Source organism: Kryptolebias marmoratus, linkage group LG9, assembly GCF_001649575.2.
Source record: "Kryptolebias marmoratus isolate JLee-2015 linkage group LG9, ASM164957v2, whole genome shotgun sequence".
Lineage (NCBI taxonomy): Eukaryota > Metazoa > Chordata > Actinopteri > Cyprinodontiformes > Rivulidae > Kryptolebias > Kryptolebias marmoratus.
The window spans coordinates 7,685,180-7,696,592 of record NC_051438.1 but is presented as its reverse complement, the minus strand read 5'-3'; the positions used below and the strand labels follow the sequence as shown (position 1 = coordinate 7,696,592).

The window sequence follows — 11,413 nt, the reverse complement described above, 5'->3', positions numbered from 1 at the left end:
ACTCATTTATTTGTCATGTTTTCCTTGTCTTGTGATGGCTAAGTTTAGGTGGAAGCTTTAAAATCTGTCAGTATTTCTCAGTTGATGAGGCTCTGCATGCTTCATTTGTTTGAGCTACAATAAATCACCCATGACAACTTCCCATTGGTCCACGTTTATATTTACCGTAAAACTCCTAACAGGTGCGACATTTAAAAAAGCACAATACACTACAGCACGGTTGAAAACACTGCACTGGGACTCAAAGGTAATTATTAGTTATCAGGCGATTTTCTGCTCGTGTTTTCTTCACGTCTGGTCTTATTGCAGCTTTTTCACGTGAAGCCTCAGGCTTGTGGCGGACGCGCAGCTTTGCTCTTGCGTCAAATTACCGCGCCAACCGGAAGTGAGGTGGCTCGCTAGTAGCAAGCCGAAGATAAACACGTAGACAGAAGGTACACGGGCGAGGATAATTAAAAAATATTAGGAGGTAAAGGTGACAGGATGGAAATGGACTAGCTGGTGGGAATATACGGGTTTTAGCAGACAAGGAGGCGTCGTTAAATCAGCGAAGGAGCGAGTCTTCCCCAGACATCAGGTCGGTGAGTCTGACAGATGTAGCTGAAATGCTAACGCAGGCTAACTGGTATAAATATCTGTTTGACTGACAGTCTGTGGAGTTGCTAAGATTAATAAGACAAGCAGGTGTAGGTTTGAGTGTTTCAGCCGCATATAAATATCTTTCAGTGGTTCTTTGTGTCTTAGGAGGCTGTCACAAGTACTATTATACTATTACTGTAAGTATTTCTAGGAGTTAATTGAACGCATTAGCTTCAAAGGTGCAGCGTTTTCACAAATAAGGAAAATGATTACTTGGAAATGTTTATCTACGAGGGATAAAACAAGTAATGTTCCTCCCTGCTTTTGATTTTAGACGTTTTCTTACGAAAGAGGTACTGAAGGGTTAAATTCCCTTTTTAGTATTTGACTTAAGTGCTTTTAGTTTTCTTTTTTTATCCCAAGTTAAAGTAAAACTAAATGTTTTCACCCTGCTGGAGTTGAACTGTAGGAAATATTTGTTCTGCTTTCTGCAGCCCTTTCCAACATTGGTTTGCTCTTTAAACAAAGGGGTTACTTGTTTCTGTGCAGCATTTAATTTAGTTAATCATTCATTGGCTGGTACATTTTCAAACATTTAATCTCAACACTTTTCAGCCAGTGTCGAGATGTGTCCCACCTGTGTGTTCACCCTGCTAAAATGTACACACTTAAAAACAGATGAATAGGTATTTCAGTATTTGTACATCATGATGTAAAAAGTTATATATATATATATATATATATATATATATATATATATATATATATATATATATATATATATATATATATATATTTGACAATTGTGTGATCTTATTTTCCTACTGAACACAGGGGGAAACTGTCATTAATGCAGATATACAGCCATCAGGATGTTTCTTCTGCTACAAAGAGACAAAAAGAGATCAAAATAGTTTGACTAAATTGCTGAAAACAACAAAGTTAAAGGAGAAAATCGAGCAACTCTCCACAAGAGAACACAGATCAACACAACACCGAAGGGCTGACGAGTGTTTTTCTTTTTATAATTGTCTCATTCTCAGCTGAAACCACCCTCCTGCAAAGATTTACTGATGGTTACCAATGTGTGCTCGAGAGCAGGTTTGGTTCCTATAAGATCCTGGTGGAAAAGTGCTGATGCTCATGACGCCGTTTCTCCCTCTGAAACTGCTCACCTAATGTTGAAGCATGACAATTTTTATTTAAATTAGGCTTCACTCAAGTGAGAATTTCACATTTTCGGTCCTAGTTGCATCAGCCTTTTTTGGATGCATAGCCTCCATCACGGATGCTGATAACAATGTAAGTCTGGCCTTTGGGTGATCAGTATGATTTGTAAAAAATGCCAAGTTTGTAAAGCAGTAATACTGAAGTGCAGCAAACGCCATAAACGCCTGCAATTTTTGGGGCTATCACTTCGGAGACTTTCCAAATACTGCAGACAAAGTTAAAAAAAGATTTGGACCAAAAAAATTATAACTTTTCAGGAAAGGGCTTCTCTGTATTTACATACAGACCTCAACTTGTTCTTCTTTCCTTTCACCTGTTTCCTCTGCAGCAGCAGCTCAGCCCAAGATGGTACGAGCAGCCTTGGTGACCGCCACCAGTCTGGCGCTGACTGGAGCTGTGGTGGTTCACGCATACTTGCTCAAACACCAGTTCTACCCGACTGTGGTGTACCTCACCAAGAGCAGCCCCAGCATGGCGGTAAGAGCGGTGCAGAGGCTTCCACCTGTTGTACACATCTTTAATTGTGGCACATAATGAAAAAAAAGTTTTTCTGGTTTGTATCTCTTCACAGGTGTTGTACATTCAGGCATTTGTCCTGGTGTTTCTTTTGGGAAAGTTCATGAGGAAAGTCTTTTTTGGGCAGCTGAGAGCTGCCGAAATGGAGGTAGAGTTTTCAGAAATACTGCTACACATAGCTGATGTTGCTCTGGAGATAAAAAAGTATCAAACCTGTCGTTTATGTGCATCATCCGTCAGCATCTGATCGAGCGCTCCTGGTACGCGGTGACGGAGACGTGCCTGGCCTTCACTGTGTTCAGAGACGATTTCTCCCCTCGATTCGTCGCCCTCTTCACCCTCCTGCTCTTCCTGAAGTGCTTCCACTGGCTGGCGGAGGATCGGGTGGACTTTGTGAGTGGTGACAGGACAAAATCTTCCTCATCTTACATTTATACCCATTAGGAACAGAGCTGAGAAGAATTTCAATCATAGATGGCTTTAGGGTGTACAGGAAGTGTATAATAAGGAATTAGGCAGATGGAGTGTGGATGAATTATTTATTTTTGGTTTTTAATGGAGGGTTTTTTTTTTTTGGTTTGTTTTTCAGATGGAGCGGAGTCCAAACATATCGTGGGTTTTTCACTTAAGAGTTTTATGTAAGTAGGTCTTCTCAGTGTCTCACGTCTTTTTTTTCTATTTCTGTTTTTCCCGCACTTTTGTGTGGACATTTTTAACGTTTGTCTTTAACTTCTCCCTTTCTGTTTCTCTTTCCTTTTTTTACTGATTGCACTCAAACGAAGCGAGTCTTAATGAAACTGTATGCAAATGTTTGTGTTCTCATGAGGCCAGGTGTTGCATTTTTTTAATTCCTGTGGGAAACATTGACAGACCCTACTAAACATTAAAACAAAATTAAACTCTTTCAGTGGTCTCTGAAAGGTAGTTGTTGTACTTTGTCACAAACTATTTTGTTCAAACTTTGGAGCACACATAAGCAGCTGTGTGGGGTTTAATCCTTCAGGAAATATAATGTTATGTCTGTGTAACCCCTGCAGAGGATTGTCCACCTTTAACAAATCCATCGTGTTGTAATTGTTTGCTTTGTGCAGCTCTCCTGGGACTGCTGGCAGCCATGGACTTTTTGTTTGTCAACCACGCCTGTCACAGCATCATCACTCGAGGAGCTTCAGTTCAGCTTGTTTTTGGATTTGAGGTATGTCTGTTTTTTTTTTGTTTTTTTTTACTTAAAGCAAAAGGCTAATTTCATTAAAATTTCTCAGACTTTTTTGCTATCAATCATGATCACTTGAAAGGGTTTCTGTCTTCACAAACTTCCTTCTACTCTGCTGTGGTGTGAGCAGAGTCCTGTAGAAATCTGTTTCTGTTACAGGATTCTTACAGTCTTGAAAAGTCTGGGGTTTACTTTCAGCTTTTTCAGGTCTGAGTAAGTAGGGAAAATAAAAAAGCATAGGAGGATATTTGCCTTTCCAAACTGTGTTCCCTGTTCAGTTTATGAATGACAAAAATCAAATATTCTTAAGAATAAAACAAAACAATTATTTTAATGAATCATAAGACTTAATATTTAATACATATTAAAGAAGGTGGTGTTTTTTACACTTATTGAACCTTTCTTAAATTTAGAAAAATTTTCTAATAATTCAAACCATTTATGTACAGATCAGTCCCTCCTGGATTTCGCGGGCATTTTTTGTGATTGTTGCGGGCTAAAATGCCTGATTTCGTGGGGCATTTTCCTAAAAGTTGCAATGAAAAGTTGCGATTTTTTTCGACTAAAATCAATAAAAAACCATAACTTTTAATATATAAACCAAAAATACTTACTAGTTTTGTAAGATAATTACCAACAAACATTGACATTATCAAAAGGTGCTNTTATTTGAGAACTTTGATAGCTTCTAAACTGACATTCATGAGCATTTCTGGATTGTCCCTCCTCTGCAGCTCTCCTCACATGTTTTGCAGACACAAAGTGTTTGTCGATGCGTTTATGTTCNGATGATTACACTGCAGGACGTGCAAAACAGCTTCCCCCCACTCTCCTGCAGCTGGGGAGGAAACTGGTTTGCGACCGCAGTGAAGTTAGTTTTAAGTTGGATATTGGATATTCGCGCTCCGCGGAGTTGGCGGCGTCTAGCTCACGGCTGACCCGAAACAGGAGCGCTAATTTCGGCCAGCCGTTCTCTGCCGGCCCCTTCTCTCACGCGCGGTGGTTCACTTAGGGACGGCTGGCCGACATTAGCGTTCCTGTTTCGGGTCAGCTGTATTTTGCGCGGTCCTTTGCTGAAATCTTTGTGGGCAAATGTGAAGCATTAGCGCACATTTTGGCTTCGGTCGCTGCTTCTGCACGCTCCCGGCATTCTGATGTTAACAGGAAGTGACGTCACATCTCTTCTTCGTGAGTTATTTGGGGTTAAAGTTGCGGTGTTTTGGACAAAGTTGCGATTTCGCGGGGTTTGCTTGATTTTGTGTTAATAGTTGCGATCACAACATCGCGAAATCCTGGACGGTCTGACAGGGTGTCCAAATTGTTAGTTACAAATGAGCCCAGCCCTAAAGCAAACATAGCTTTTTCTGTTTAAATCCAAATTATAACACAGTTTTTACAAAATGAATCTCATGGTGTGTTAAAGAATATGTGAATTATATGATTTGGACCAAATCAATCAACAGTTTCGTTGTTTTTTTTTTCTCCTCAAAGAGTTGTTGTTTCTTGCTGTCTGCCTTCCGTACATGTACTCCCCAAAATCAACGAACAAATTCAGAAATTTAGGACTGTAAAAGCTTGAAATTTTGAAATGGGAACTGTGTAGGAACCCTGCTTTTTCTGACATTATGAAGGTGTGTATTATAAAACCTTTGAAGCCGGTGCTGAATGTAGGAGCACCACTGATGCTGCAGGAAAAAAAAAAACCCTCGTCATCCTGGAACGTCGTCAGACTCGAATACTTTTGGTTGATATTGAGTTCTGTTTTCCACATCTGCATTCTGAGCCTCACAGCTGGTTTAATAAGTCCAGTTTCACTCACAGCTGTGACCTGTGAGTGATGCTGTATTCGTGCATGATTGAAATAAGCCTTACATAACATGCATAACAATGAGCACCAACGGTTTTTGTTTTGTTTTGTGATTTTTCTTAGTATGCCATCTTGCTGACCATGATCCTGACGACCTTCATCAAGTATATTTTGCACACTGTTGACCTGCAGAGTGAGAATCCCTGGGACAACAAGGCCGTCTATATGCTCTACACAGAGCTCTTCACAGGTGCTGCGTTCAGCTCAGAAATAGGATGCTTCTTTCAGACTGTGTGTGTGTGTCTGAAATGCTGTCTGATGTGTTCTTTGCAGGTTTTATCAAAGTTCTCCTGTACATTGCCTTCATGACCATCATGATAAAGGTCCACACCTTCCCTCTGTTTGCCATCCGCCCCATGTATCTGGCTATGAGGTAAGCATCATTTATTTACGTTTTTTATCTATCCTAGACACAATTACACATTTTTGTCTCTATAGGATCCACAAAAGAAAAGTAAGCGTTTAGAGGAGTAAATAGGGCCTGATTGCTTTCTCACATCTCATGTTTTAAATGTGTATATTATGCTATCATCTGTTTTCTTGTCCTTTCAGGCAGTTTAAGAAGGCTGTAACAGATGCTATAATGTCTCGGAGAGCTATCCGCAACATGAACACACTGTGAGTATAGTTTTCACAAGTACTTAGTGAAAATTATTAGCAGTGTTAGTGGTGGTTAATGTTCATAAAAATATTTTAACACCAATACACAAAACAAGGCTTTGCAATAACAATAATCTTCCCAGAAGCAAAAACCGAACCAACGCTTGTGTGGAGTCTCTAAGGTCATGTTCAGCAATATAGGGTTTGTCAGCTGATAACGTTGCTCTAAAATAAAAAAAATAAGTCACCTTGTACCGCCTTTTTCACCTAATCTGAACTGAACAGCGTCCTATAGGCCATGTGCCAAACTCCAGAAAGGTTTGGCTCTGTGAGTTAAGAACAAAAAGCAAGGAGTGTTTGCTTCATTTGCGTTGGCCTCGACTTGATACAAAATGAAAACCAGAACTGAGTAACATCTGCTGGTGTGAAAATACAAAGAAATAAAAAGTGAAACACTGGGCTTGGTAAGTACTAGTGTGGGAAAATGATGCCTGGTATCAGGAGATATCAAATGCGTACGCAAATGGCATAGTACATTTGAAAGTGCTGATTATATGAAATAACTGCTTGCCATAGAAGGGACCTTTTTTTTGATCAACACTTTGCCACACAGCTGTTTAAAACAACCAAGTCTTTACAGCTGCTCATTGCAATGTCATGAAGACCTGTTATTTTTTTTAAAGACTATAAAATAAACAAAATTCACACATTTTTTTAATGTGTCCCTAAATTAAAAATAAGTAAGCAATATTTGTGGAGACGTCCATGGAAGATTCATTCGGGGTGGGGTACTCAGACAGTTTTGACGTATTTCTGCTCAGATTTGTTAAGTAAAGTATGCAGGTGAAAAGACAGGTATGTTAGGCTGACATGGTGAACTTACCGGTCCAGCAGAAATTTTTCTGTCTTTATGGCGCTCCACCGCCCTGCTTGATCCCTGATATTTATTAACAGCTGTCTCACTCGTTCTTTGTCTTTACTTTCACGTTTAGCAACAGATTCAGTCTTATATTTCTACCTAAATTCTACACTTGTCTGATTCCACCATATTTGTTTACCTACACAGACTACAGCTAATGTAGGTCAGTTGTCTACTTCCACATGTTTGTTTGCAATTTCAGCCAAGTGCTTCATATTCACAGAGTGTTGACCTGCATTCAGAATTGAATATCAGCATATTTGGAAAACTACTGGAGTGATTTCTTTCAAACGGCACCATTTGATATAGTTCAGGACAACCTTTTCTGTGTTTTATTTCATTTAAGAAAGTGGGGAACATTAACAGAAAAGATGGCTAACAACTGAATGACTGAATCAGATTAATGAAATGTATTTCATGTCTGAAAAGGCTCATGTGGCTCATTGTGTTGTTTTAGATTTCATTTGAGATCTTTATGGTTTTTAGGGTGCAGAAGAATTGACCTTACTTGATTTGGCTTGACTTGGGCCAGCTCAGACTTTAAAGAAACCCTGAACGTGAAATGATTTATCGTACTAAATGCTGCTGAGCCACTTGTTGATAAGTGACAGTTTTCTGTCATGAAGGTCAACATAACTGTGTTCAGTGATACTAGTAATTCCAACATGTGGAGAGACATGAAGGTAATCTCTGAAACTGAAGTTAAAGCACCTGATTGCCTCTGTGCAGATATCCTGATGCTACTCCTGAAGATCTGCAGGCCTCGGACAATGTCTGCATCATCTGTCGAGAGGAAATGGTCACCGGAGCCAAGAAACTGCCTTGTAATCACATTTTCCACTCCAGGTAAGTCCAGCAGGACAAACTGGGCTGATAGATGTCCAACACGGGCAGCATTCGACACAGACCCCGTACTGAAACCAAGCATGAGTCAGTGTGGAAAAGCAAACCTGCGTTGCCCTTAATTGTCTTTTTTTTTTTGGTTTGCTTTCTTTAATTATTGTTGTCTTTGTGCTTCCCTGCTCCCCAGCTGCCTGCGCTCCTGGTTCCAGAGGCAGCAGACGTGCCCGACCTGTCGTATGGACGTCCTCAGAGCCACCAACAACAATCAGACTCAGGCTCCAGCGGCACAGGCTCCGGCCCCTGCCCCCGCGGCCCCCGCCAATGCTCCAGCAGCAGCCCCGGTCCCAAACGGTGAGTCAAAACAAAAATCCTAGAACACAACCCCCATGTTCAAGTTGCCCTCGGCAGCCCGTGAGGCTGCTTACACCTAAATTATTGACTGCGATGTGATGCGGGTGCCCTCATTTTTAAAGCCGTCTGTGTACAAAAATGAACAAACAAAATTCTTCTGTTTTATAAAAGTACTTCTTAGGTGTTAGGCCTCCCTATATGCTGTGCTGCTTTTTAACTGGATGTGGCAGAGAACAGAGAGAAGTCGACATGCAGAAATTAAAAACATGTTTTTGATGGTTGCAAGATGAGCAAAAAAAAAAAACCCATCAAAGTAGCGGAAACTATTTGTCAAGCTGTCAGAAGAAAGGAATAGCATTAGTTTCACTGATGATGATGAGAAAGAGTGTATAGAGTTAAAACTTTCTCTGAGTTCAGATCGTTTAGCCTCGATCAGTTGGTGTGTTGGAGAATGAGATTCTCACACACACACACACACACACACACACACACACACACACACACACACACACATCTGACTAAAAGCATCAAGCTGTCATCACAAAGGACTGAGGCAAAGTTAAAAATTGTTTTAACTTCTACGGATTTCCTGGCCATTTTTGATTTGAGGTTCTGTGGAAAGATTACAAACAACTAATATCTTACCTGTTGTAGATGGTTCTTTGACCAACTTCAGTTTGTAGGAATATTTTAAATTTGACCGGATTGACGAGCAAATGGCTTGTCCGAGTGGTGCTAAGACCAAAATTGATCACATCTGTCTTAAAACGACTGAAATCATTAAAATTCATTACAGTTCATGCATTTGCTGTTATTTAAATCTTTACGTTGTCATCAGTTTTGCTTTACTCTGTTTTTGGGACAGAAATCTTGTGATATTCTTGCTGAAATTGACTCCAGGCTGCTGCTGCAGATAATTGGGCTTTCAAAAAACTACAGGGCTCAATGTAAATAATGGTGTACTGCAAAACAGATGGAGGTCTGAAAGTTTCCGAAAGGGCATTTGTGTGAAACTTTGATGTGTTTGAGATTGGAGCTGTTTAAGCCGTCACCCGCCTGCTTTGGTCTCATCTGCGTTCAGACTAGCTTCTAACTGAGGTCGTTCTACAACAGGTAACGTATTATTTGTGCATAGCTTTTTCCACAAATCCTACTTCAGAATGGCCAGAATATCCCTTTAAGCACAAAAACTGTGCATGGTAAACTCAACTCTCAGCTCCGTCTAGCTCAGCTCAGATGTTTTATTTCATTCATTCATTTTTGTGAAGCTTGTAAACATGAACTCAGAGATGAAGCGCAGTGCTCCTTTCAGCTTTAAACTTGTAGATGTTACTGTTTATGAGCTCACTTTATGTAAACAATTCAGTCTTTATTTCATATTTAAATTATTCAGAAGGCAGAGGCTACCGGCATGTTGAACGTTTTATTTTTTATTTTTAGTGGAGCAACTTGTCTGAGAGCTCTGAGATAGATAGATATGAAATTAGAGCTCCAGTAGGATCTCTTTTCTTGGTTGATACATATCTTTTATTTTGCTCTTTATTTCCTTTAGTGGCTCCGGGCATGTTGCCAGGCTTTCCTCCGGGCATCTTCCCTTTCTGGGGTCCTTTTCCTGCAGTGCCGCCTCCTGCTGCAGCGGCTCCAGCCCCAGCTCCGGGTGCTGCCGACGCTCCACAGAGCAGCACAGAGGCAACGCAGGCAGCTGGTAACGACGACATACTGCCACACATAGCCGTGCACAAAACTACAGATCGTCAGATTCCACTGAGAGCTTCATTGTTGTTATTTGTTAGCATTTGTAATTCTTATTGAATTGTGTTATGTATCTCTTTCTGTCAGGCACCAGTCAGTCTGCATCTTCTTCTACTACAGACACAACCACATCATCTTCAGCAGCAGCAGCTCCAGGATCAGCAATCCCAGGATTCCCCTTCTCCTTCCCACCTCCTCCCTTCCCCACTGCACCATGGCTGCCCATGCCTCCGCCCTTCGGTAAGCTTCTTTTTGTTTCTAAAACATGAAAGACATGGCACCTCAAGTGTTGAATTTCAGTTTTTTTTTTAATCATGTTTTCAAATGTTTGTTTTCACTTAATAAAGAGATTTTTTTTTTAATTGTCTAAAGAAAAATCTAGTGACTTTTATTTGTCTGTCTGTCATCTCTGCTTGCTTCCAGTTTGCTCTAAGTGTCATGTTTTTGGATTTATCCAGTGTCACAGCCTCAATAAACTTGTATTTAAAGTCATCATTGTCAGTGCTGTCAAAATCAAATGAATTTCTCTCTCTCATCCTCACCAGTGTCATCAATGCCTCCCCCTCCTCCGTCTCTGTCTCGGCTGTCGGACGAGGAGCTGAGGGAGCTGGAGGCAGAAGGTCGGCGAGGCCTGGAGGCCAGGCTGCAGTGTCTCCAGAACATCCACACCCTGCTGGACGCCGCAATGCTCAATATCCACCACTACCTCAGCACTGTCGCTACGCTCAAGTAATTACACCTCCAAGATTTGGGGCGGGAGAGGGAATGAGCTGAATCCACTCAGCCGTCTCAGTTGAATTCTTGCAACAAACAGTGTTAGACTGGATCACATCATGTGTTTAAATCAAGGATTGCGCTTGTGCTCTTTTGAATTCATCGCCGTTCTGTCTTCCCTGCAGTCCGCCTCGGCCTGAGAGCAGTGCTAGAGAAACCAGTGCAACAAACCACAGTGCTTCGTCTCCTACAGCTGCCACTAACACAGAGAAGGACACGTCCATCTGTAAGTAACTGTCTCTGATCACCTCCCCGAAATCCTCTTTTTGGCTGCTTTTACACGATCCATACAGTGTTTTCAAAAATATGGAAGGTTATGGAGTTTTAGTTCAGTCATTATCAGGTTTTGGAAGAACATTTGTGTTTCTAGCATAGAGAAGTACAGTGACGTGCGGTGAGGTTCATGGTTGGTGAGGCACTGAGAGTCAGATTTACAAATATATAAATCCAAAAGGGTAGCTTATTCAATTGGCTACTGGTTATTTCATATCTCATAAGCGTTCTTCACACACACACACACACACACTCTCTCTCTCTCTCCGTCTCTCACTCACTCACTCACACACGCTTGCGCGCGCACGCGCACACATAGTAGTATTAAGGATAAGATAAGAAAAAAATGTTACAATTACCGTTTTGGCAGTCTGATGGAGCAAAACAAAACTTAACGGCTGGCAGCAGTGCACGTGACACTCACTGGCCTCTGCGTGAAAGGACAGCAGCAACAAGCTCCCGTTGGCTCACGTGCGCCCCCTTCAGTGCGGCAGAG

General features: G+C 41.1%; 1 protein-coding gene across 4 annotated transcripts in view; it reads left to right on the top strand.

Moving 5' to 3' along the window:
- The first annotated feature begins 376 nt into the window (after positions 1-376).
- syvn1 (synovial apoptosis inhibitor 1, synoviolin) overlaps positions 377-11,413 on the top strand; it is a 13,596-nt gene continuing 2,559 nt past the window's right edge. The window contains exons 1-15 of one of the 4 annotated variants that reach the window (XM_017440298.3): positions 377-581; positions 2,138-2,286; positions 2,381-2,473; positions 2,566-2,718; positions 2,915-2,963; positions 3,417-3,520; positions 5,469-5,595; positions 5,679-5,778; positions 5,958-6,023; positions 7,654-7,770; positions 7,955-8,118; positions 9,671-9,823; positions 9,958-10,110; positions 10,416-10,599; positions 10,770-10,870. In XM_017440298.3, the coding sequence (XP_017295787.1) occupies positions 2,155-2,286; positions 2,381-2,473; positions 2,566-2,718; positions 2,915-2,963; positions 3,417-3,520; positions 5,469-5,595; positions 5,679-5,778; positions 5,958-6,023; positions 7,654-7,770; positions 7,955-8,118; positions 9,671-9,823; positions 9,958-10,110; positions 10,416-10,599; positions 10,770-10,870 (1,696 nt within the window). In that variant the 5' untranslated portion in view covers positions 377-581; positions 2,138-2,154. The remainder of the gene's footprint in view (positions 582-2,137; positions 2,287-2,380; positions 2,474-2,565; positions 2,719-2,914; positions 2,964-3,416; positions 3,521-5,468; positions 5,596-5,678; positions 5,779-5,957; positions 6,024-7,653; positions 7,771-7,954; positions 8,119-9,670; positions 9,824-9,957; positions 10,111-10,415; positions 10,600-10,769; positions 10,871-11,413) is intronic. The other 3 variants (XM_017440302.3, XM_017440299.3, XM_017440301.3) reach the window with 3 other exon arrangements.